The 25,744-nt window shown below is 33.0% G+C and overlaps 3 protein-coding genes across 6 annotated transcripts; all 3 read right to left on the reverse strand.

Annotated features, from left to right (window-relative positions):
- Positions 1 to 4,618: 4,618 nt before the first annotated feature.
- On the reverse strand, positions 4,619 to 7,154 carry LOC21404336 (protein BPS1, chloroplastic). Of its 3 annotated transcripts, none has more exons than XM_024176421.1 (3): positions 7,042 to 7,154; positions 6,871 to 6,911; positions 4,619 to 5,901 (listed from the first exon to the last, which is right to left on the reverse strand). In XM_024176421.1, exon 3 carries the CDS (start codon positions 5,887 to 5,889, stop codon positions 4,834 to 4,836), a length of 1,056 nt encoding a protein of 351 aa, XP_024032189.1. In that variant the 5' UTR covers positions 5,890 to 5,901; positions 6,871 to 6,911; positions 7,042 to 7,154; the 3' UTR covers positions 4,619 to 4,833. The 3 variants fall into 3 exon arrangements, with proteins under 3 accessions (XP_024032189.1, XP_024032188.1, XP_010112960.1); XM_024176420.1 differs by having other exon boundaries at positions 4,619 to 5,904; XM_010114658.2 differs by lacking the exons at positions 6,871 to 6,911; positions 7,042 to 7,154 and adding an exon at positions 6,526 to 6,720 and having other exon boundaries at positions 4,619 to 5,904.
- A 3,591-nt stretch (positions 7,155 to 10,745) lies between these two features.
- On the reverse strand, positions 10,746 to 18,105 carry LOC21404337. 2 transcript variants are annotated; one of them, XM_024176435.1, is made up of 3 exons: positions 17,940 to 18,105; positions 11,342 to 11,506; positions 10,746 to 11,091 (listed from the first exon to the last, which is right to left on the reverse strand). In XM_024176435.1, exons 2-3 carry the CDS (start codon positions 11,504 to 11,506, stop codon positions 11,044 to 11,046), a joined length of 213 nt encoding a protein of 70 aa, XP_024032203.1. In that variant the 5' UTR covers positions 17,940 to 18,105; the 3' UTR covers positions 10,746 to 11,043. The 2 variants fall into 2 exon arrangements, with proteins under 2 accessions (XP_024032203.1, XP_024032204.1); XM_024176436.1 differs by lacking the exon at positions 17,940 to 18,105 and adding an exon at positions 16,855 to 16,879.
- A 797-nt stretch (positions 18,106 to 18,902) lies between these two features.
- Positions 18,903 to 24,820, reverse strand: LOC21404338 (putative uncharacterized protein DDB_G0270496). Its single transcript, XM_010114660.2, has 14 exons — positions 24,628 to 24,820; positions 24,341 to 24,429; positions 23,941 to 24,203; positions 23,680 to 23,752; positions 23,225 to 23,299; positions 23,028 to 23,138; positions 22,855 to 22,897; positions 22,312 to 22,408; positions 21,535 to 21,637; positions 21,356 to 21,451; positions 21,043 to 21,075; positions 20,690 to 20,807; positions 19,485 to 19,569; positions 18,903 to 19,143 (listed from the first exon to the last, which is right to left on the reverse strand). The coding sequence occupies exons 2-14, from the start codon at positions 24,416 to 24,418 to the stop codon at positions 19,017 to 19,019; spliced, it is 1,302 nt and encodes a 433-aa protein (XP_010112962.1). The 5' UTR covers positions 24,419 to 24,429; positions 24,628 to 24,820; the 3' UTR covers positions 18,903 to 19,016.
- Between the last annotated feature and the right edge of the window lie 924 nt (positions 24,821 to 25,744).

The raw sequence follows: 25,744 nt of genomic DNA on the forward strand, positions 1-25,744 counted from the left end.
GAAATGTCTTAAACTTTGCAAAGAAAAGTCTTTTCTTTGACTTGTCCATCATTTCCAATTTCCTTAAACCAAGCAAACTTGACTCTACAACTTTTCCTATTGCTTTTAGGTCATTGACCGTGTGTTTGGTAGGGTAGAAAAGAGAGAAAAAATAATAAGGGAAAAATTTTGTAGAGAAAAATGAAATTTTAAATTGTTTGGTAGGAAATGAGGAAGGAAGGAAAATAAAAATTTATAGGGCTTATCAATTTTTAATCCTTCTAACTTTGGGAAGAAAAGATGAGGGAAAAAGTTTGATAAAAAAATGAAACGTAAAATTTAACCTTCACCATTCATCATATTTTTATTTGTATTGAAGTATTATTGTAAAATGTCTTAAATTTAACATTTTCTTTTCACTTTTCTTTTTCTTCTACCAAACAAGAGAAAATCATTTTACTTCCTTCATCTAAATATTTTACTTTTCTTTCTTTTTTCTTTTCTTTCCTTTTTCTTTTCTATCCATCCTACTAAACATAACATAAAACATTTTTCTCTTCTTTTCTAGTAGTAGGATGCCCATGTTTGAACAAAAATTTAGCATCTCTCTCTCACTCTCTCCCTCTTGCTTTGGGTGTCGTCGATTAACAAAAACGCTGTTTAGTTCTCTAATAAACAAATTAAAGTGCTAAAAACCCGATTCATGGATCGACTTTATGTCATCTTTTAGTTGGATTTTTACAGTTCATGTCTTTTCTTTTGTTGCAGACAAGGCTTATTAATATTGTCTATAATATTTGAGGGCTTTTTTTTTTTTTTTAAATGGTCTATAATATTGTCTTCTGCTGTCTCTGATTCTATTAATGTTTGTAATGGTTTGGAGTATGGTAAAATGTGATCCTGAATTGAGGATTTTAATTTGGAGTAGTGTTATATTAGAAAGGATGTTTTTGTGTATTGTGAACCCCTTTGTTTGTACTACATGAAGGATTAGATGTTTCACCAATGCAAATTCTAGTATTTCTACTATTTAAATCTCTATCTCTCTCCTCGCTTGCTTGCATCGAGGAAGTTTCCTTCACCTTCAGAAAATGAAGGAAAAGATATCAAAAGAACAATGACGTAGATCACGATTGCCATACTTCAAAATGATCGTGGTTTTATCAATAGGTGGGATCTCATTAGGTCGCCACGCCGTTATGGTCGAGCTCCAAAAAAAAAAAAAAAAAATCATCTCCGATATAAATGTCAACAATAATATTATATTTACTACTAAAAAATGTAAAAATAACATAATTAATTTGTTACTCTATTTATTTTCAAATGCATAATATTACTTGAAATGTTATATCTACTTTGTATAGTACTTATTAAGTTTTTAAACTTATGAAATAAACTTTTAATACTAAAATATTTTAGAAACAAACAATGTTGTAAGGATAAAATAAAAAGTTAATATATCAACTAATAGTAATCAAGTGTCTAATTTGACATTTACTATACTTGGAGAAAAATGAGCAACCAAATATAATATTTGTCAAGTTTAGCATAAAAGATAACATTGTTTTGAAGATTTATTATTCATACAAATGCTTAGCATTGGCACATCAATTTGATATTGAATATGAGATGTTCTAAGCTATGCTTATGCCAAAGTATAGTTGATGCACACAGCATATGTGATGTAATATACAAGATACACATACTATTTTTCGTACAGAAATATTTCGCACATACTTTTGGCTAAACTAAAAGATGACGAAGAAAATGGCATTACCAAAACCCTAAAATGTTATAGTACGTTTAATTTTGTTTTCAAAAATATATTTTTTATTTTTTTTCATTTCTCAAGTTAATTGATTTTGAAATGGTTCCTAAATAGTGTTTCCTTGGTACATATTTTTAAAAAGTGACTAATATGATTTGAACTAGTCTCATTTTATGTGAAGAAGAAATCTTATAGTCTGTTCTGATTTTGTTTTCAGAACTTTTTTGTGTTTCTCAAGGTAATTGATTTGGAAACGGTTCCTACATAATGTTAGTTGGTATATATTTTCGAGAACGGCAGATATGTTTTGCACCAGCCTATTTTTTGTTAAGAAAAAAGAAAACACTAAAGGGATGTCTTTTCCTTATCCGTTCTTATTTTTTAGGACTTATATACTCAATACATGTTTTCTAAAACGTAAACAAATATTGTTTCACCTTTTCTTATACTCAAAACAATATCAATATCGCTTAAGCTTAAGATCTCTTGATCTAATGGCACTGGGAGATTTGGATGGGTTAAATTTAGGTAGAGTATTGCGGATTCAATCTCGTGTTGTATATAAATAAATAAAAAAACAATATCGCTTAAGACCTCTTGGTCTACTGGCACTGAGAAGTTTAGGTGGAGAGTTGCGGATTTAATCCCATGTTGTATGTAATATATATATATATATATATATATATTCATTTCTAATTTCCTACAGGCCAAAACAAAACCATTTCAAAAACACTCCAATACAACCGTTTATATCTTCATGAATATGTTAGAATGATATAATTATCACCCGTAGTGTGACGGCCTACTATCATTGAAATAATATGCCATTTGATATCTGGACTTTAACATGACGTCCTATAGAACTTTACCATTACCATTTTCCATGTATGTATACACACACACGTGTATGAGAATTCTAAAGTAGAGTAAGAAGAACATTGAATCTTATCGTTCCGTTTAAAACTGTCAAAATGGTATAAAACGTATAAAACTCTACGACGTTTATATATTTTTTTCATTTTAATGTGATTTTTAATAGTATTTAACGTTGAAGAATATGCATTATCGATAATAACACCCTGCTGTAGAAACCTGCTTTTATCATCTTCTTTTTATATTATGCACAAACGAGCACCATGAAAAATAATAGGTATTTGAATAGCACGCACTTTGTGCATTTCTCAGCTCCAATTTGTATTTTGTGGTCCTCTTCTGTACAATTAAAAGCCCCCACAAAGATAGTTTGTAGTTTGTTGTTTGTTGTTTGTTGTTTGTTGTTGAGACTTTACCACTATTAGATATTGACCCACCACTTCCAAAGCGAACAAAGGAAACCAATAAAGAAACGTAGTCATGCTTGCTTGAACTAAACGCAGTGTGAAAGCTCTGATGGGGTGGTGTTGGACCATGATAATTATTTATTTTTATATATATTAATTAAAAAAAGGGGACACTAATTGAAAGACTTGTTCAAGACCCAGGAAATAAAAATCTCTTCTTCAATAAACTTTTCCAAATGGGAATTTCATAGAATCAATGAAATGGAGACAATACATTTTTCTATGACTCAGTTCAAATATGTTGTTTTGAATTTCTATGGCATTAACCGTTGTCTAATATTATTTCATTATATCATATAAATTTAAGAACATGACCATAAAATAAATACTACATATTAAAATTATTTAAGCAAATAGATCATGAGTTATATTTAAGAACAATTAGAGACAGAAAAATAGGACAACATATTTATACTGTCTATGACTAGTTTTTTTGTGTCTTTAGTTCTCTTCTCATTATTCCGCCCCATCAATCGTCAAATGGCAAAGTCTTGGAACTATCACAATCAATCGAACAAATTTCAAGGTCGAGTTTATACCCTAATTAAGTAGGACATTTTGTTTTTATGGAAACAAAAAAAAAAAAGACAGTTTGTTGATTAGCGAAAAAGTAGGACTGTTTGTCGAGCCATGTCCAGTTATAAGAGATGCATGCATGTACTTCATGTAATGCAAATTGAGAAGAAATTTTCTTTTCCAAAACAATCTAGTTAAGGAAGAAACACAACATAAGATAATCGGGGATGTTACTATTTTTAGAGCGCATGTAAGCAAATGGAGTCCAAAACAAAAAGTTTCTTCTATTGTTTTCTTGTTCTCAACTTACCCCTTTCCTCGCATTACTTGGAAGAGACACAAGAATAACATGCTTAGTTTTCAAGCACTTCCAGACAAATGCCAAACTACTTGTTTAAGAATGAAAAAAAGAAAAAAAAAATAAAAATAAAAATAAAACAATAGAACAGCTAAGCGCATTCGTTGAGAGGTTTACTTGTCTTATAGTTTAGGTGCTGGTACTTTATCCGGTTTCGGGAATTCATCGACTTCGACTCATGAATTCCTTCTCAAAGCACAACTGGAGCATAACTTTTAGAAAGAGACAAAAGAAAGAAAGAAGAAGGCAGTAAATCCACACATGAGAGAGGTCCTGCTCTTTTGGTTGTCTGGTACTAGAACTGTTAAAGTATTAAATACCTTAAATTTTTGAGATGGATCGGTAAATTAACAGGAACTTGAATTACGTTGCATGAAAATTCTCTAAGATGAACCGAGACGTATCAACAGCATACAAGTTTAGAAGCCCGTAACAGGCATAATGATTATAAAGAGATAAAAATATTTAAAAAAAAAAACTTGAGAAAATTATTAAATGTATGACTTTAAATTTTTACTCTTACTGTTAATTAATTAAAATAAGAGATAAAAATTAAAACTCAAAGCACTTTTAAAAATATTTGTCAAGATTTTTCATATTGAAAAAAAAAAAAAAAAAGGGAAAAACATTTTTTTTTTCGAAAGTGGATTATTGCAATTGCACCAAACATTAAGGACCATTTTATATATGGAAGCCAGTTCAGGTACAACATACACATCGACCATTACAATTGCAACATAACTTATCTTACAACTCACACCATACCCAATACTATAAGCCATATAAGAGAATATACTTTCCGGTACAAGAAAACTGAAAACCCCATGCCTAACAACTTCTGTGTACATGAGAAGATTAAGCCCCACTAGAATTCACCTCACAATCTGCCCTAAATTTCCCGCTAGCTTTGGCTCAACTTTACCTCCATCTCCTCTTAGAGTTGAGAGCAAAGCATCCCGCCCAGATAACACTGCATCGAAGAAGCCGTCCACTTCCTTTGCGACAAGATCAAGTCCCGTTGAGAATTTCTCTGTTACCGTTTGCAACTCCGTAACAGAGTTTTGTAAGACCTTCAGATGATCAGACGCAACTCCTGTTTGGACCATGGGATACAATCTCTTGACAGTAGCATCAACAGCTTCCAGCTCTTTCAGCACCACAGATCTGCCACTGGAAGAAGCATTTCTAATTTCCCCATTCACATTGGATTGCAGGTCCTTAAAAGCTTGTGCCCACAAGTGCGTCTCAGCAACATTCAAATCGACCAGTCTCTCCGCGGAATCGGAAAAGACTGCAGCAATGACACTATAAACAAAAACTATCTCCACCTTAACTCCATACATAGCACGCATCAAAAGTTTCCCTTTTGCCGAGTTTTTAACCTTTGGGAGATCCAAGGATTCCACCAGACTGTCTAAAATGGTCCAGCAGTTGTTAAGTCTAGGATTCTTCGTATTAATATGCTTCCTCCAGCCATCAAATAAGGAGCAGGCCTTTGCAAACTGCTGTGAAGAGGTTGAATCCAGATTATGCAATGCAAACTTAAGAAAGAGATGTCCCTGGCTCAATCGTGAGAGCTCCGAATTAAAAGCGATGCATATATCAAGCATCTTAACACTGATGTCCAAGTACACATCAATCCACTTATCATCCCAGTCACACGCGGGAAGCTCAAGCTTAGTAATGAGGCTTTTTACATCATTGTAAGTTTCAGAAATTGAATCCATTGCTAATTTCATCCATGACAAGCTAAGAACATCACCCTTGTTTATTGGGTTCAGTTTTGTCATCCTCCCAGCCAAGGTTTCCTCGAAAGCGTTCAACAGTGCAACAAGCTTTGGAGACAACTGTGAACCCTTGGAGGATATCATCCGGAAAGGATTTCCAAAGGGAAAGAAGGGTTTCTGTGGTTCCTGTGGACGACCCATTTTTATGTAATACTACTGCAAGAAAAATACAGTAAACAAGACACCTATTATAAACTGTTACACAAAAAAAAAAAAAAAATCATCTCATTGTTCATGTCAATACAAGTAGCCTGAAGAAAATTTTTAAAATGCTCCAGCATAATGCGTGCAGCAGCTTCAATGTGTAAAACTTTCATAAACAAAACCTTTTAAAAAATAAACAAAATAAAATAACAACGAGACCAAAAGCCACAAAAAAAAAAAAAAAGAAAAAGAAAAGAAAACTATTTTCATAAACAAAGAGCGTGTGTCTTAACTCATAGAATCAGCTCACAAAAACAATTAGAAAACAGAAAGATATACATCAATCCTAATTGTCTTAAGTTTGATAATTCAGAAGCTAAACAATACCATTTACCTAAAGAAAGTCTACATCATTTAAGGAACACACATCAAATAAAGTAGCCAAGCCAAGTGATACCATACTAAAAAGAAAAAAGAAATAATTCAACAACGTAGAAGTAATATCATAGCCATGTGTTTTGTTGCAATCAAAAACCCAAGAAAGAGATACAAACAAATCCCGAATTAAAAAAGAAAAAAAAAAAAAAAACCCCAGCTAAGCGACGATTTTCATCCTACAGAAATAAGAACAACCTCCAAGAAAAAAAAATCTGATTTCTTTTCCAGTTTCTGAGAAACCAAACACATGGTCAAACGATTAGAAACACCAAGAATCAAATCCCTCCTCCTTTAAAACAAAGATCCCCAATTCCCTAGGGTTTGAATTTCGTTCTTCTTCCAGGAATGAAAATTACCAAAAGAACCATCTACACCACAGAAACCACAAAACCTAGCAGATATAAAGCAAAAATCATAAATCAAAACAATTCGACACAATAATTAAGGATAAATCAAAACACAAAATCAATCAATAACATAAAAAATAAAATAAATAAATAAAAACAAACAAACAAACAAATTTCCTTCAAAATCACTTACCAAACTATCAGATCTACGAGAATCCGCCTCCGAAAGTAGATCTACAACGAAGACCAAAACAAAACAAAACGAGATGAGAACTTACAAATTATCCTCCGATTACAGATAACTTACTCCACGAAAGGACAAGGAAATCGCATATATTCAGAGAGAAAACGAAGAAATTCTTACAAAATCCCAAACACGCGTAGAGATAGAGAGAGAAAGTTCAAGGAAAGCTTTACAGTCGGCGGCTCTGGCCTTCTTTGTTTTTGTTTATTATCTTCCGTTGAAAATTCTAGAGATTTTCGTAAGGCCGAGCTTGCCCTTTGTAGCTGATGAGGGGTTGGTGATACACTCACACGCGAAACACAAATATTACACGTGTCCAAAATATAACACAACTATATTTTTTAAATTTCTTTTTTGCTGGTTAATTGTTTTGTCTGTTTATGGTAGTATGGCTGGTTTCATGCTTCTTGCGCGTGTTGGAAGAAATATACGTTGGCGTTTTGGTTGGCACGAATGGAAGGCTGACACGTGGTGTTTGATGCGACTCCCTTTGCTTGAAGATCCAACGGATGACAAATCTCTTCTGTCAGTTAAGATTTTCTCTTTTTTATTTTTGGGCTAAATTGAGTCAGTTTAAGATTTTTTTCTCCTTTTTTTTTTTTTTTTTTGAGTAATTGAGGGTATGTTCGGCTGCCTACAAAATTAAAAAAAAAAAAAACTCAAATTTTAATTTTATTTAAGTTTATATTTTTTTAAGTTTGAACTCGAGTTTGGGACTAAAACTCGAGTTTAAGTGTCTCCTTCAACTCGAGTTCAGAAACTCAAATTTAAATTAATGAACAATATTTTGTGAGTCAGTTTAAGATTTTTTTCTCCTTTTTTTTTTTTTGAGTAATTAAGGGTATGTTCGGCTGCCTACAAAATTAAAAAAAAAAAAAAAAACTCGAATTCTAATTTTATTTAAGTTTATATTTTTTTAAGTTTGAACTCGAGTTTGAACTCGAGTTTGGGACTAAAACTCGAGTTCAAGTGTCTCCTTCAACTCGAGTTCAGAAACTCAAACTTAAATTAATGAACAATATTTTTTCTATTCTTAAAAATGCTATAACTTTTTCATTTTAATCTTAATTGAGATGATTTTTTTCTATGCGTTGACAACGAAAAGACGAATAAAACTCCACCAATATACCCTATTAAAATTTTGCATCACCATTGAGTTTTTATTAAAATACTATCTAAATAAAATTTAAGTTTTGACTCACTCAAACACAAACTCAAAAAAAGATTATTATCTCAAACCATAACTCAAATGTATACAACCAAACACAAACTCAAGTTACAACTTCAACTCAAGTTATAACTCAAATTCAACTCAAAAATTACACTCAAGTCACACTCCAAAAGAACATACCCTGAGACTTTATTGAGTTTAAGGGATGTTTGTTTCCTGCATTCGTCTCTGATTTTGAATCATGATTCATGATTCTTTACAGTGCTCTTCTCTCACAAAAAACACACGTAAAACGAAAAAATTTTGAATCATGATTCTGAATCCATAAACTAAATATCCACATAATCAGTTAAGATTTGATGTAGTAAGAGGATCTCCCATCCATTAAAGAACATACCCTGAGACTTTATTGAGTTTAAGGGATGTTTGTTTCCTGCATTCGTCTTTGATTTTGAATCATGATTCATGATTCTTTACAGTGCTCTTCTCTCACAAAAAACACACATAAAACGAAAAAATTTTGAATCATGATTCTGAATCCATAAACTAAATATCCACATAATCAGTTAAGATTTGATGTAGTAAGAGGATCTCCCATCCATTAATGAAAATAAATTCTTTTCTGGAAGGACTTTCGGCCGTGTTCTTTTCGCTGATTCGAGTTTTGCTACAGTAAAAAGCTCTCAGAAACAGTCACATCTAACTTTTTTGCTACAATAAAAAGCTCTTACACAACATTACGGCCCCGTTTACTTCGCTGATTCGAGTTTAGAATTCGAGTTGAGATGTGATTTTATGTGAGAGCTTTTTACTGTAGCAAAAAAATTAGATGTGATTGTTTGTGAGAGCTTTTTACTGTAGAAAAACTCGAATTCTAAACTCGAATCAGCGAAATGAACAGGGCCTACATCTTAACTCGAATTAAAAACTCGAATTAGCGAACGAATGAGCCCTTCATGTTGTAAATCGTGTCAAATTTTTAATTTCTTCTGTTCCTTTCTTTCTTTCATTTTTTTTTTTTTTTAGAATGAAACTGAATTCATTGATAGTATAAAATCTTTTTCTACATTGTCTGCTTCACTTTATTTAATAACAAAACCATTAAACTCTAAAAACTGATAGATACATTCACACACTTAACCACTTAATTTAGCTCTCAAATTTTAGTGAGTCGTTTTGTTTTCATTTCTGAAATAGGAAAATGTTATAAACAAAATAAAACACTCATATATTTAGGATATCAAATGTCCGAATTATTAAGAATGATGCTAGAGACATCATCTCTAATCTCAATTTTTTTGTATCAATTTGTGCGGTACGTAAATTAGCTTTTTTTGTTGTCTTTTTAATTAGTTGTTGTTTAAAAAATTGTCAAATTAACTAATAATAAGTGATTATATCTACTAATTAAAAAATGACAACTTTATGTCACATAAGTTAGTAAAAAAATAAATTAGTAAAAAGTTATGATTATGAATTTAAAATTGTACTGTTATGCTGGATTTTTTTTTTTTGTTTACAATTAATCAGGCAGTGCATTTTTCTAGGATATAGAAAAAATCGAGCATTGTATTTTGTGGAAGTATTCACATAATCCATGAATCCGCTCAATTCGTCCAATTCAAATTAATCAGTCGGATTGCATCATTTTAGAAGGCATTTTAAATTATTAGCAAATTGAGAAAATCGGTTTGAGCATTTGTTAATTATGAAATCTATAAATTTAAAGTATAAATATATATATATACACACATATATATGTTGGATATAATTTTAATGTTCACTCTAATATTTATTTATCAATAAGTATCATTATTTTATTTATAAGATATTGATTTAATGGTTGTAATACTTGAGTAGTTGACAAAAAAATATATATATACAATTAATATGATTAGATTTGTATCCCATCATGTTATTAAATTCTATATTTGATAAATAATCACCATAAAAACATAACAACTAAAAACTCGTTCATATATATGACATAATTCTTACCGTTATGCATATTTCCTCAACTTTTTAGTAATTTATACGTATATATGTGAATAACTCTTGTTTTCATTGACTAGTACTAATTGCTTGGATTGTAATAGAATTTTATTTAACTGATTTGCGTTATAATGCGTTTATTTTAAATTTAATAGAAAGGGTTCTGACAAAACCGTCCAAACTTCTCTATGCTACCCAAAAAAAGAGAAATTGCTGACAGAAAATATCTAATATACCATCAGCAAGTTCAATGGTGAACGCGGAGTGTAGCAAACTGAGGTTCAAAAGTTACTTTTAAAGAAAATAATTTTATAAACACTTATTATTTATGCAATTTTAAAAAATTAAGTACCATTTATATTGCATCTTATTTTCTTCAAAAATTATTTATTTTTAAATAAAGTGATATAAATGATATTTTTTACTATTTTGAGTGGTATTTCTGATATTTTTCCCTATTAACACTCACCTATAGTCTGTTTTTGACTCATAAGTTTGTACATAAAGTTTAAATGAAAAGAAAAAAATAATTGTGAGACAAATTAGCCAAAAAAAAAAAAAAGTTTGAAATATGGTTCAAATTACCAAGCAAACCGCGTTTTACATTTTTCACTCGACTACACAAGAGTCGCAACGTTGAGGCCTACATAGACGATGTAGCTCGAGAATGCTTTGCCAGGATGACTAAGCAAGCAATGTATTATTATGGATCAAACCACACAAAAGGTCTATCAATAATAAGTACCAGAGAACAAAGACCATTAACATAAAAGAAAAAAGGTGGAGATTCAACTTGGTTGTAAGGATTCTGCTATTAAGCAATTATTAAAGCAGAAGAACCAACTATTTAAAAAACAACAGCGGTCCTCAATCCGGAGTGATTCATTTTTTCTCCGGAAACTTAAAAAAAGCAATTAAATGAATTCTCAAATGTCCCTCATCAACAGAAATTGTCCACCTCATTCTTTCTTCCCAATCCCATGAGACATGTTGTAAATTCCTCGTCCCTGAAAAAGTACATGCAAAGGCATTACAATTGTATTGCACGAAAATCAAAGGATTAAGAAGTTTTCGCAATAAAAAGACCTCATAGAATTTTTTACAAAAAGAAAATAGTGGTAATTCATGGATAGGAACTCACAATAAGATACAAGGAGGAAGCTGCCAAAAAAAGGATTAAGAAGTTTTCGCAATAAAAAGACCTCATAGAATTTTTTACAAAAAGAAAATAGTGTTAATTCATGGATAGGAACTCACAATAAGATACAAGGAGGAAGCTGCCAAAGCAATGGGAATGGCAACAGCTGTGACCTTATCAAGCGGTGCTTTCAGATACGTGTGTTTCTGGATACTTTGGAAATACTTCTGCTTCTCAAGGAGCTTCTCACGTGGTCTAAAAGGTGGCTCTGTAACGTCTGCCATCTATACAGGGGAAAAAAAAAAAAAAAGGGGTCATTTCCCGAATGCACATCTCAAAACTACTCATTTCCCAAAAGAGTATATTTCTTTCTTTCCCCACTTTTTTGTTCAACAAGAAAATCTCTTTACTTTTCTGAAAACATGACACTCACAACCAAGGAAATGCTGAAGAGGACAGCAACCAAGTAAGCATCAAGCAAGAAAACAAGTATCGATGGAAATGCAGAAATGAAGAATCCTTAAAATTGAAAAAGAATAGAAGAGAAGGTGAATGATGAGAATTACAAATATATAGAGATTATAATTTCCTATGTGCTCACATCTACTAATCCAATTTGCTTTGCAGCTTCTTTGTACACCAACTCAAACAAGGTTCCCTCTTCACCCCTAAGAAGAAACCCCCCAAAAAAGAAAATGCGTACTATCTTGTTCGCCTAAAGCGTGTAGAGCTCTTTTCTTGGCCTTTTTACCCCATTTTCCTTTTGATGATAAGTACAGTGTGGGACTTTTCTTTCAGCATGTTTTTTTCCTTTTTCCTTTGATTAGTATGATGTGGCTCATGTACTTATGTTAAATTTTAGAAGTTTATTTCCAATTTTAGAGTCTAGGGCTGAAAATTCCCAATCACAGTTTGACCAACCTAAAAAAAAGAGAATCAATTGCTTATTTCAAGGAAAAGAAATACAATTGCTTCATAATGCTGTCAAAATTTAAATCCAAATGGAGTATACGTAATTCTACTGTATTTGTGAACCTGAGTGTCATGACCTAGTCAACGGCTCAGATATTCTTAATGATGAGGAGGCTGCTAATTGATAACTCTAAGAAATTAGAGTTATCTAATGGTTTTCTAGCTCAAAAGTTGCTTGACCAAGAGTGATTTTACTAGTTTCTTTTATGTTTTAACTTAAATTTTTCTAGTTTTACACTTACTATGGCTGAATTATGTATTTGTGCTCTTTATGAAGTAAATTGGAGGATTTTGAATTAAAATGAGGTAGAAAGTCGACTAAGATTTGTGTGTGCACTTTGTAGGAAATTCTTGGGCAAAATGTTAAAGCATTCTTGCAGTATTCTGGGAACAGCTAGCATGTGGATGACATCAGCACACTACTTGGAGAAAGCAGACAAAAAAAATCCGTGTGAGCTAGTTAAGCAGGTGTCATTGTGGTCCACTGCACACATCATCAAATGACACCTCAGCCCTTTTTATTACCCTAAGAAGGAAGTGTTCTCTGAAGAGAAAAGCAGACGCCAAGGGAAGAGAGAAAAATATAGAGAGGAAATAAAAAAATAACAAAACGACAACTCACTCAGCAGCTTCTTGAAGCCCTAATTTCACCCTTTTATTTGTGCTCCTCTCTTCATTTTTTTTCAAACGACCCACTTACACTTTCCACTCCTCCATTCTAGACCGCCGCTTATCTCTTCCTCCCATCATCGCACGCCCAAGCCATCACAGCCATCTCCGCCATCTTCATCAATCTCACCACTAAAGCCTCACTCATCCCTCGTATCTTCAGCGAGGCATCCTCTCGGCGCATCGCATCTTGATTTTGGGGGTAGAGCACACCGCGGACACAAAGGTAGCGGTGATTTCTTACCTTCTCATTGATTGTCTGTTTTGGCTAGTGGAATATACTTAGATGTGTTGAGATTTGGAGGTATTTTCTGTCATCACCGTGAGTGTGTGTCGAGAGTTTTTTTTTATTTAAAAAAAGTGTATTTACGTGTTTGTCAGTGTTGGAGTGAATCTAGGCTTTGAGGACTTGAATTAAAAAAAAAAAAAAAAAAAGCAGAGTTGGGTTTCAGTGAGTAGTAAGTTTAGGGGGTAGTTCTTTCACGGGCAGTCAAGAACAGAGGGTGGTCACCGTTCAGTTATCTAGTCAGCACACCACAATGTCGTTCAAGAGCAAGGCAAGAAAAGGGAAGGGCGTGCCTGTGCGAGCTGACTAAGACAGTTCCGAGACACATTCTGCCCCGGAAAATCAGGAAATGGAGCGGTTTTCCATGTTTTCTTGTTTTGTTTTGTCAACTTTGTGGTGATTTCTCTTGATCATATGATGAAAATTGAATGGGTTAGGTCCAGCCTTTAGACAAATGTGATGTTCACCGCGTGTTGGTTTTCGATTCTTCGGATTGCTTATGTCTTGGCTTGTGACCTTTCTCCTATCATGCACTCCACCTTGTGTTACTGATTCCGTGCATCCTTAGGGTAAGATCTTGTGCATGTGCTTCAATTCCACATAAACAATTTATAAACACTAGAACTTGCTTGATGAACTTTTGAGGCAAAATCTGAGATTAACACCTTACCAAGGAAGTGATTTAGGCTATCTTTGGACCGTTTGAGCTTTGTGGCCAACCTTAATTCAACATATCCCTAGTTTTACCCCGTTGAGCCTACTTCTCCCCTTTCTTTGTTAACCGCCATATTTTATTAGCCTAGCCTTTTAATAAACTTCGTTCTTTCTCACCCATACGCATGTTTTTCGGTACCTTACTTGCTCTTTTCCAATCTTGAGGGCAATGTTGGTTTTAAGTTTAGGGGTAGGGGGAGCTTTCGATGTTGAGCATACTATTCTTGAAAAATAAATAAATAAATAAAGAATAATAAAAAAAAACTTTGCTCCGTTGTTGTGGAATGCTTAGTAACCAAGAGTGAGCATGAGCCCTATGCTCACTTTTGCGTCAAATGGTGGACCAAAACAAGAGCAAGCAAAAAAAAAAAAAAAATAGCGCCTTGAATTGCATCTTGTTGAGTAACCGGGTGTCTTCATGATCAATGTTGGCACTTGTGTAAAAAGACAAGTGTGCCATCTCTTGGTAGTTAAAAAAAAAACAAAAACAAAAAACAAATATATATATATATATAAGTTGATATGGTGGATAGGGGAAGCAAAACTTAAGTTTGGGGGTGTGATTTGGGAATGTTATTTGTGCTTGCAAGGTCCTAGAGTGTGTAAAGTCCTATTGATCCTTGGTGGTGTGTTGATTTAAATTAGTGGAGAGAGTTTTGAAAAGCAAGCTTATGGGGTTTGAACTTGTAATGAGAAGCACTTGATGTAGAGCATCTGCGCTTAGTCCCAACTAATTTGACATTGATGATTTGGCACTTGGTTGTTCACACACACACAAGAAAGGTCCAAGCAGAGAAGAAGCAATCTTTTTGAATTTAGGATCAACACTTGGCTGACAATGATGTTTCTCTTTAAGCTGTGCTTTTAACCTATCTAATGAGGGCAAATCTCTTGAGAATTCATCCACAAAGTTTGCACTTGTTTTTCTGTTTTAGCTCATTCTTCTTGTTCCTGTTTTTGTTTGTGATTTGCTTGAGGACAAGCAACATTCTAAGTTTGGGGGTGTGATAACTCTAAGAAATTAGAGTTATCTAATGGTTTTCTAGCACAAAAGTTGCTTGACCAAGAGAGATTTTACTAGTTTCTTTTGTGTTTTAACTTAGATTTTTTTAGTTTTACACTTACTATGGATGAATTCTGTATTTGTGCTCTTTATGAAGTAAATTGGAGGATTTTGAATTAAAAAGAGGCAGAAAGTCGACTAAGATTTGTGTGTGCACTTTGCAGGAAATTCTTGGGCAAAATGTTAAAGCATTCTTGTAGCATTCTGGGAACAGCTGGCATGTGGATGACATCAGCGCACTACTTGGAGAAAGCAGACAAAAAAAAATCCGTGTGAGCTGGTTAAGCATGTCATTGTGGTCCACTGCACACATCATCAAGTGACACCTCAAACCTTTTTGTTGCCCTAAGAAGGAAGTGTTCTCTGGAGAGAAAAGCAGTCGCCAAGGAAAGAGAAAAAAATATAGAGAGAAAAGAGAAAAAGAGAGCACGGCTGCAGAAAAGAAAAACATAGAATACACAGAGTACCTCTCCTCCAAAAAAAAAGAGAGTACAGAGACGTGAGAGAAGAAAGAAGGCAGAGAGCTGAAGGAAGGAAGGCCGGACAAGAGAGATCCAAGATCCAGCCGAAAATTCTTTCTTCTATCTGTTAGCTTAATTCTCTTTTGTTATTTGGATATTAATTTCACCATGGATTACTCTGGAACTTTGGATCTTGTAAATTTCATTATGAACTAATTTGTTTTAGCTACGTTTACTAATGGAACCAAGGTTGTAAGAATGACAATTTGTTTCTGAGATGCTATTAAGATTAATAAAAAAGAGAGTACTATTCATGTTCATTCATGTGTGTTAATGCCTATTTCTATTCTTGACTGACCATCAATTTTAGGATACAAGATTAAGATTAATACTGGAAGGGTTAGTTTTAATCGGATCTAACATGAATGATGCTTGTTCAATAACCTTGCTTAGTTGTTGATTAGTGGCTGGTATAGGAATATATTATTCACCTTGCATAACTTAAAGAAACCTGAGCTTATATCTACATTCTGAGAGCTAGATTCACATAGAAATATGCCGAAAATGGTTTAAGAAACCTTAGTCATAATTAATTCAGAAGAATTTTATACAGTAAAGGAGTTTCTGTTAACAGGAGTTTCTGTTAACAGGGGTAGTAAATGTTGTAGTATTTCAGCAATATTTTTTGTTAGACTTGCAATTGAGGGGAAGTTAGTAGGCCTAGCTCATTTCATCATTGATTTACAACCCATAATTACAATCTTGCTATTTTTAATCACTTTTGACGGCATTTATTTTTGTACCCATTTTATTACGTCAATTTAGAGAATTTTTGTCAAACTCATTCTTTACTTGATTTGTGGATTACATAACTTCCAACATATATTTTTGGTGATTCAATCTCTGTGGGCCGATATCTGTACTTCGGTACACTTTATTACTTGTACGATCTGTGCACTTGCGGATTCACACAACACTAATACAACACACTTAACTGCTAGCTTCCTCAAAGCCATGTTATTTTCAAGATCCAATAAATGTATTACATAAGCAAACTCTACACATTGAAATAAGATATCTTATCCAACAATCAAAGCCTACTAATAAAAAACTATTGGTTTATGGTTTGCAAAAATCTCATTGATGTAGGAGCAAGAGAGAAAGATAGAATCGAAGTAAAGAAATAGAAGTACAAGAGATTAGAGAGACAAAGAAAGAGCAAAGAGAGGATTCTAAAGAGAACTTAAGAACTTGAAGAAAACCAGAAATCTCAATATTAATTTAGCCACCACTCTGAAATCTATTAATTGAAACGTGACAATTGGACGAACTTAACTAAATCCTAAATAATTGTAGAAGATAATATAATCTTAAATTCAAAACTAAAATGTTAAAAACAAAAAGTATCCTAAAAGATAAACATACAATACAAGTGAAATTCCTAATATATTGTTCCTCATAACTCACATATGTCCCATGTTTGTCTCACCCAATTTGCTTATAACCCGCACGCACACTATTAGTAATCCTAGGACCAAACGAAAGATTAAAACATCAAGGAACACAATTAAGAAAGGAGCTAGTATAATCTATGTAGACCCTGAATTCAACAAATTATTAACCCTAAAATTGCAATTTGACAATGAGATTACATTATCTCCAGCACATAATCCAAAATTCACAATCCATTCAGACTATGATTTATCATTTACTCTCCATTGTGATATAGGCATAGTGCATGTTAACCAATTATCTATCAAATAAACCAATGGAAAATTAAAAAAACAAAAACAAAAACAAAACAAAAAAAAAAAAAAACACCTTTTGTTTTTAAAAATATATGTTTTGTAAGCATCTCAATTTATAAACCAATGAAAAATTGAAACATAGGCATTACACCCCACACATACAAAAACCAATACGGCATATGTATCCACATCCCTTTACCACATTAGATGATTATACAATGCAATTACGCAATAATAAAAAGTTTACATTCCCATTTGCCCAAACAAAGTTTACAGCAATTTAAGAAGCATCCATCAAACAAAGTAGCCAAGCCAAGTGATATAATACTACAAAGAAAAAAGAAATGATTCAACTACATAAGAGTAAAATCATCAGCCCTGTGTTTAGTTGCAATCGAAAACCTAAGAAAGCGATACAAACAAATCCCTAATTAACAGAAAACCAATTCCCAGGTAAGCTCTGATTTTCATCCAGTAGAAATAAGAACAACCTCCAAGACGAAAAAAAAAAAAAAAATTCCTACTTTTTTAATTCAAGTTTCTCAGCAACCAAACACATGATCAAACGAATCGTACCCTTCCTCCTTTAAAACAAAGATCCCCAATTTCCTAGGGCTACAATTTCGCATTTCTTCTTCTTCTTCCAGGCATATACACCACAGAAACCACAAAACCTAACAGGTCTAAACCAAAAATCAGAAATCAAAACAATTCGACACAACAATCATGGATAAATTAAAACACAAAATCAATTAATAACATAAAAAAATTACACGAATTTACAGAAAACGAAGAGATTCTCACCGAAACCCGAACACGCGTAGAGTCAGAGAGAGAAAGTTCAAGGACAGCTTCTCAGTGGCGACTCTAGGCTCTAGCCTTCTTTTTTTTTCGTTTCCGTCGAAAATTCTAGAAATTTTTGTAAGGCGGAGCTTAGGTTTTGTAGCTGAGAGGGGTTGGTGATAGAGTAACCCGCGAAACATGAAAGTCTAACACTTGTCAAAACATAACACATCTCAAGCTATTTTTCTTTTTTTCTTTTTAATTATTATTTCTTTGTTGGGTAATTGTTTTGTGTTCGATTAGCATTGTTTTTAGAGATTACTTTTAGCGTTATATATATAGAAATAAGCTACAGCATGTAACTGTAATTCATGAAATTCATTTTTATCCGGCAACTTCTAAAACTGTTACTTAGAATTTTAAAAGTATGTCAGGTGTTATTTTTACACTACTATTTATGTTGCCGTTGTCCAAATCTATTAAAATAATCTCAATAATAAAACTTAATTATCTACCTATTTATTTTATTTTTCATACCAAGTTTTAAAGTTTTTTTAAATATTTATTCAAAAATTAAAATTATTTAATAAATATAATATGTTAAATTCTATTTAATATTTTTTATAATTATAAAAAAAAATGTTTAAAAATAATAGAAATATATGCTAGTGTTTTGCTTGGCAATAATAAAAAGTCGACAGCTTGTGTTTTGATGCAACTCGCTCTGGTTGAAGATCCAACAGATGATAAATCTCTCGAATCAGTTAAGAATTTTCTTCTTTTTTATTTTGGGAATTTTTATGGTGGGAACTATTAATTTACCCTACCTATAGGAATGGTTGTTTTAACCATTAGTTTTTTTAATCCTTTTGGGTTTGTTTATCTTATTAAGTCCTACATGTAGACCGTACTATTTTCAGAAATTTCACAAATTCAACGGTTTGGATAGGACTCATCACTCTGACCTGCAATGGAAAAGGTCAATTATAAAAATTTGTAATAATAAAAAGGGTTAACTATAAAAGCTAGCAATTATTACATGCAAGTACAGTTAATATTACAAAATATTTCAGAGCCTGACAAAACTAGCCAGCACCACTATTCTGCAGAAGCTGGCTTCTGGGTCTTGAATCCAAACAAGTTCTCGAATAATTTAGGAGCCATTGGAGGAATACATGCTGGCAAAGGAGTCTTGAAGTTCACAATCTTTTCATGAACATGATACCTGAAATAGTACAAGTTACAACACAGGAGAACTAAGAGAAAATTCTACTAAAAATGAAAAAATGCACCAGATTCCCATTTACTCGACATAAATAATGCCAGAGAGTCCCAACTCTAATGCCAGATTTTTTATACCAACCAAAGTGGCACGTGAATAGTCGCTCTTTTTATTAGTAGGTGTTTAAACAATTATCACTACAATAAAAATTAAAAATTTGCATCTACCAAATGACAACTCGCCGCCATGTGAGTCAGTATAAAGAACTTGGAATTAGAGTTGCATACTCATACTGTCAAACTTTTAGCGGCTCAACAGATGGGAAACAAACGAATTGTTAAAACCTTATCTTGCGACCCTTTGAGGCACGTCTATCCACAATCTTCCTTTTCTTCGTTTGAAACCTTCTCACAGCATATAAGGCCGTCTCTGTGGGCAGTTGAAAAAGAGAAAAATGAAGATCATCAAATTACTATTATATTGTATTCTGTAATGCCAGTAATTCGTGATTAACTCCAAACATAACATCATGATAATGCTTCTCAGAGAACTAAGTAGACTTTTTAGAAGTACTGAAAAATAAGACCTAAAATAATACCTGTCAAAGTATATACAAGGATAATTCAACTTTGCATAAGTCAGGTTACTGTCGAATGTATCTGAACTACAGTAAGTTAAGAGCAATGCTACAAATCACGATTTTTCATAAATCAAAAATCACGAATGCAATTGTAGCAACATTAGATAATGACACGTGGACACAAAAGGCATACAAGAAAAATTAAAAAAAAGGTCAGTGCTTTTCCTTCTTTTTCGTTTGATTCGCTTAATCCGCGGCCCCTGCCTTGCACACAAAATCAAAACCATGGCCACCTCACAAAATGCCAAAAGTGTTTCCAGCAAAAAGAAATGCGAGCAAGAGAATCCTTGCCATTATCTAAACTGGGTCATGGCCACTACTTTTTTTTTTTGGCCTTCTTAATTTTCATCCTTTGTTGTCTTGGCCAAGTAGACCCAGATCTGAGGAAATAGGATAAATATTTGGGGAACCAAAATCCGGCAAAAAAAGAAAAAAAGAAATTAAAAATCCAATAAACCTCAATTGTTTCTAATCTAATCTGGTGTGTGGTTCTTTTATTCAATGGATAAATTAAAAATGATAAAAAGAAAAAAGGGAAAAAAAAACAAAGAAGCAGATCTGTAAAACTATTTTATAAGTTTACACTCGTTATTCTCTTAATAGAACAGAGATCTTTCCATTAAAAAAAGTTTTTTATTTCTTCTTTTTTTTTTTTTTCATAAGCATACACAAACTTCCCAAAACTTTCTTCCACAATCTCCCACCTGTCACAGTCCCTACTCTCTTCAGTCTTCAGGATGATTTTCTGTGTACGTGACTTGCACTTGCGGATTACTAATTCGTGAAGTTCAAGTTATGAATGTTTCGTGAACAATAGCATTTCTCATAAGTTAATAAATTTTAAAGATCGAGTAGAAATGCATGATACAGGCAGCAAGTAAAAAGGCATAAGATGGCACATGATTTTACCATTAGATGTTGGGTCAATTGACTCAAAAAACTCCTTAAGTAGTTGCTGGTAAAACTCAGAATCATCTAAAAGCTCAGGGTCACCATCAGCTTGTGCACCACCATCAGAAAGCGCTTCCTACGAGTAAAAGGATTAATTTGTTTGAGCACCGCTATCACATTATTTATTACTGAATATAGTATATAAATAATTAATTTTGTAGAAATATAAAACGAATTTGACAATATCAAGCGTTTTCTCATTTTGAATTTCTTTTTCATTGTATTTCACATATATACTTCCGCTTTCAGAACAGAATTTTATTGTTAGCATTGCTTAATTAAGTCAGGTGTGTCCAAAGAAGTAGAATTACCTCTCGCTCTGGATTAGCTTCTCCATTAGGAACCTGCCATCAAAAGGCAGCAGAGAAATAAGGTAAGGAAAACTTTAAGCCCTGTTCGTTTCGTTAGTTTGAATCACAACTCAAATTTTTGCTACAGTGTTTTCTCTCACAAAAATTCAAATTCAGCCTTTTCAGCTAGTGTTTTCTCTCACATGAATTCACTTTTTAACTCGAACGAGTGAAACGAACGAAGCTTTAGATTTTTATAAGTACCAGATCAGCGTACTATGAGATTCCCACTATTGTTTAAATCAACATAAAATGAAAACTCAGCCTCACTTACTGTCCCGAATACACAAACTGTTGATCTTCTTAGCTGCATTTGCTTGATCATTCTACTTGGATCTCTCATATAAGCAGCAACTTGTTCACTAATATTCTGCAAGTAGACAAATAAAAAATTGAATTCCGTCATGCCTCAAGCCAGGCAGCACAGTTGTAAGTTCAATCATAGGGCTATACCTGATTAAATGCATGAAGTTTGCCTTTAATAGCAGCAGCTCCGGTCATCACCTGAGTCTTCTTTTGCCACTTGTCTACAGACTTATTCCGGAAAGGTGTTATTCTACAAAATAGAACATGGAAGTTCTCAAATGAAACTAAACATGTGCAATAATTGCAGTATGGCAATGTTAATACACATGGAGCAAGTGTTAAACAAATAATGGGACGTGGCTGCAATGGAAGTAGTCAGAGAATCAACATGAGTATGTAAGCATAAATATTACTCTGATAGGAATTTTCTACAACGTGGATAGTACATAAATGCATTGTATGTTCATTTGGATACCCTCTATTGAACATACAAACCCAAATGGTCCTGTCCCTAAGTAACCATTTTTGGAAGTAAATCCTGACCACCAATAAACATTTTAGGAAGTAAATCATGACCACCAATTCTTTGATATGAACTTCTGTATACACGTGGAAATCCATAAAGGGCATTTTAGGCAGCTTGAAACATTTGTATATGACAAAAAATATGTTAGATATAGTGCACTTGGGGGAAAAAAAAGTAATAAAAAACAAACAAACAAATAGGTGACAATATTCACTTCCAGGATGACAACTTATAGACTGAGCCAAGGTTCCCGAAAAATAGAAACGGGAACTGCAGGGGAGCATTCTTGCTTGCTTAATGAATCACAGACATCTTATAAACTATTTAAAACTTTATCTTCACGTTTGCATAAGTTTAGCTAAAACACAAAGCAAGAGCATATCCAAAAGATTGCCTACCTTCCATGCAATTGAGATATTCGAGACCAATCTTCGTCATTCTTCACATCAGAACTTTTTGAAGATTTTGAATGCTTGGAGGATTGTCCAGGCTTACCTTGAAACAGGAAACACGTCAGAACAAGAAAGCCATGTCAATATCCATGCATGAGCTTCCTTCTTTAAGGAGAATTCATGAACTTGAAGAATGAAAAAAAAACAAAATAAAAGTAAAAGCAATGACATTTTACATCATGGACATGAAGTCGAGGATAATCCAAATAAGAAATAAAGCCAGAGAGTACTGATCATTTAAGGTCTAACTCAAAGCAAATAACTATAGCAGAAGGAACAAGTCACGATTTGAACACATGGAAAAGAATGATGCAGCACATCAGTGATATTTGGTTAAATTCTCCTCTCTAATGGGTACCTTTGGCTGCATCTGAACATTTCAAAAGAATACAAGGAAATAAAGTATCAATAAGTCTTTACAAATTCTGCCCAATTTCCCGTTCTTATGATGAATGATATTTATGCACCATACCAATAAAACATACTTACCATATGTGGCTTGCAGAATAGAAGGATTCTTTTCAAGTAAAGCCTGAAATAATAAAAGGAACATGAATTGAGCATGTGACAATATTCATGAAACAGAACAAACACATTTTCATGTCATAGGAAGGAAGACAGACGACAAGAAACCATAAGGTATATGATAGTCTTTTTAGTACCTCTTGTAGTCCCAACAGAGAATCTAAAGTTTTCTGTGACGATGTAATTAGGTCAGAATACGCTACATGTACAGTCTCGTCGGAATCACAAAATGAAGACCTCATAGGCTCCTACAAACAGTATCAGATGGGTAACTGCTTAAACATGTTTAAACATCCAGAATCGGCATAACTAAGAATCAACGGACAAAGCATACCTGTGGTAATCTGTTTGAACTGGAGAATAATTTTTGAAGCAAGAATCTTAACTCAAGAGTTTTGTCCCATAAAGCCTTTTACAATACAAAATAATACAAAAAAGAGTAAAAGGGTAATAAGTATGTCAATGTATATATACATTAAAAGGCGGTAGAAAAACCAGAAAAAAGATGTATAACTGGAAGCCTCAATCTTCTTCTGCTATCAAAATTTAACCCCACAGATTATTCATTTATGAGATCATAATACCAAGGATGAAGGATCTAAATTGAAAAAAAATTTCAACATAACAAAAAAAAAAATACATTGAAGAATATCTAAAATTATTATAAGGTCAAGAAACGGAGATTAATTCAACCAACAAACGGAAATTATACATACAGAAAATTGAACCAATTTCGTGCCTAACGTAAGCAAGTAAGACTATATAATAGTAAAACACAGGAGATCACACCTTCTGATTTTTCACTGCTTGCCCTTTAAGAATATCTTCGCCCTTGTGATGCTTCAAATTCTGTAAGATATCCCTGATTGGAAGAGGGGAAAAAGGGTGTGTGATCCACTAAATACGATCGTTTCAACGAGCTAACATAAATCCTTTGATGCAAGTAACAATTCTCATATTTTATTTATGACACATGTTAGGCAAACAAGTAAACGTCGAAAAGTGAAAAACAAAGAGGGGAAAATGGCAAAATGGCGATAGAAGCCCTACCGCTCCTGGTTACAAAGATTCATATATTCTTTCTCAAGTTCATGCATCTCAGCATCATCGTTCAATGTATTCCGTCCATTACTATTTTCTTCTTCTTCTTCTTCTTCCTCCTCCTCGTCTTCCGACTGATCTTCCTCCTCTTCATCATCATCATCAACATCAGCATTGCCCCGACCATCGCTATCATCCTCAGCTTCGCTCTCAACCTCAACACTGTCATCGTCGTCATCATCATCATCTTCTTTTTCTTCTTCATGTTCTGACTACATTATATATATACACACACGTACACACATATATATACACATATATGTATGTATTTTCAATCAACAAGAAAAAGAATCGATGTAAATTAAAGAACTATTCAATACAAATCGACAAAAAAAAATACGTGACTTACATTGAGCTCATCATCATAATAATCAAACTCATTGTCACTGTCATGTGCTTTTCTCAATCGCTTCGCAGGTAACCCCATTTTGAGAGCTCCTACAACGATAAAAACCAAATATTCATTTAGCTATTCTATTCTACGCTTTCCTGATCATCGACCCATCGAACATATATATATATATATAACCACCACAAAATCCCAAATTCAAACAAATAATATAAAAAGAAATTACGCAAAAAAAAATGATGATAACAACACAAACAGAAAGGCAACCGTGGTAGAGATTGGCTTACAGTTAAAGGTGGCTTGAAATGGGCTCGGAAGGAGGGCTGGCTGACTGGCTAACGGCCTCCACAACTCGACGGCTGGGGATTGGGGCCGGTGCCACTGATGCGCTCTAGGGTTTTTCTTTCTTTTTTTTTCTCTTTTTTTTTTTTTCAAAAAATGCACTTAAACCCAGACTGAGATGTTTGTAAAATACATATGGGTATTATGTACATTCGTCCCGAAATTTGTAGGGTATAGCAAAATTTGGCCCATTAAATTTTTAATTTTAGTAATTTACCATCAAAACTTATAAAGGTGTTATAATGCATTCTACTTTGATAGTGATCATGTCACGTTCGATAAAAAAAAAATTTAACATCCCAAATCTAATTATTACATAAATTTCTCAATTTTTCTACTCTTATCTCTTAAATCTAACAAAAAAATCAAAATAAAATTAGTAAAATAGAGGATATTGCAACAATTTTCTAAATTTAAGAGGTAAATTGTTACAATTAAAATTCATGGACAAGTTGTAAAGCCCTACAAATTCACGGGGCAAATGTGCATAATACCATATATATTTTAGAGTTTTATTTTTACCTTTAAAGGATTTTTATTATTATTATTTTATTTGCAACTGTTTGTTAGTGTTTTTTTTTTAGATAAGATATTTACCACAAGTGCTTTTATTTGTTGTCTGTTTTACGTTATCTTCCACCTATATTTTTAGTAAGTTAGTGCTGATTATTAATTTTTGTAATTTAAATCCCATTTTTCTAGAATAGGATAAAATATTTCAAATTAAGAAAGTACAAACACCAATTCCAAATCGAATAGTCATAAACTACAAGAAAATCATGACCCCAATAGAATAACTAGATCTGTTAGTAAATTTGACTAAAACGTTTAAAGAGAAGAAGCGTGTACTAAATTCTAAGGGCAGACACTCATTAAGATACACTAAAGATCGAGTATGCACACTACTCTTTAATAAATTTTTTCTAGTTGATGGCTAAATCCAATTGATTGAAATCGAGAGGCCCGCAGCACTAAGACCACACAAAACACTGTCATAACACAAAAGATAATATTGACAAATACCCTTTGAAAGTGCATGAGTCATAATTTTTACCCTTTTAC

The sequence above is a fragment of the Morus notabilis genome, unplaced genomic scaffold (assembly GCF_000414095.1).
Source record: "Morus notabilis unplaced genomic scaffold, ASM41409v2 Scaffold248, whole genome shotgun sequence".
NCBI lineage: Eukaryota > Viridiplantae > Streptophyta > Magnoliopsida > Rosales > Moraceae > Morus > Morus notabilis.

Excerpts from the sequence above, each read along its gene's own strand:
- LOC21404337 (XM_024176435.1), bottom strand. The coding sequence starts at position 11,506 with ATGGCAGACGTTACAGAGCCACCTTTTAGACCACGTGAGAAGCTCCTT. Across the intron at positions 11,092-11,341 it reads CTTCCTCCTTGTATCTTATT|GGACGAGGAATTTACAACAT; the intron begins GTGAGTTCCTAT and ends GTACTTTTTCAG.
- LOC21404336 (XM_024176421.1), bottom strand. The coding sequence starts at position 5,889 with ATGGGTCGTCCACAGGAACCACAGAAACCCTTCTTTCCCTTTGGAAAT.
- LOC21404338 (XM_010114660.2), bottom strand. The coding sequence starts at position 24,418 with ATGGGGTTACCTGCGAAGCGATTGAGAAAAGCACATGACAGTGACAAT. Across the intron at positions 22,409-22,854 it reads TATTCTGCAAGCCACATATG|GTAAGCCTGGACAATCCTCC; the intron begins GTAAGTATGTTT and ends TCCTGTTTCAAG. Across the intron at positions 21,452-21,534 it reads AACTTCATGCATTTAATCAG|AATATTAGTGAACAAGTTGC; the intron begins GTATAGCCCTAT and ends GTCTACTTGCAG.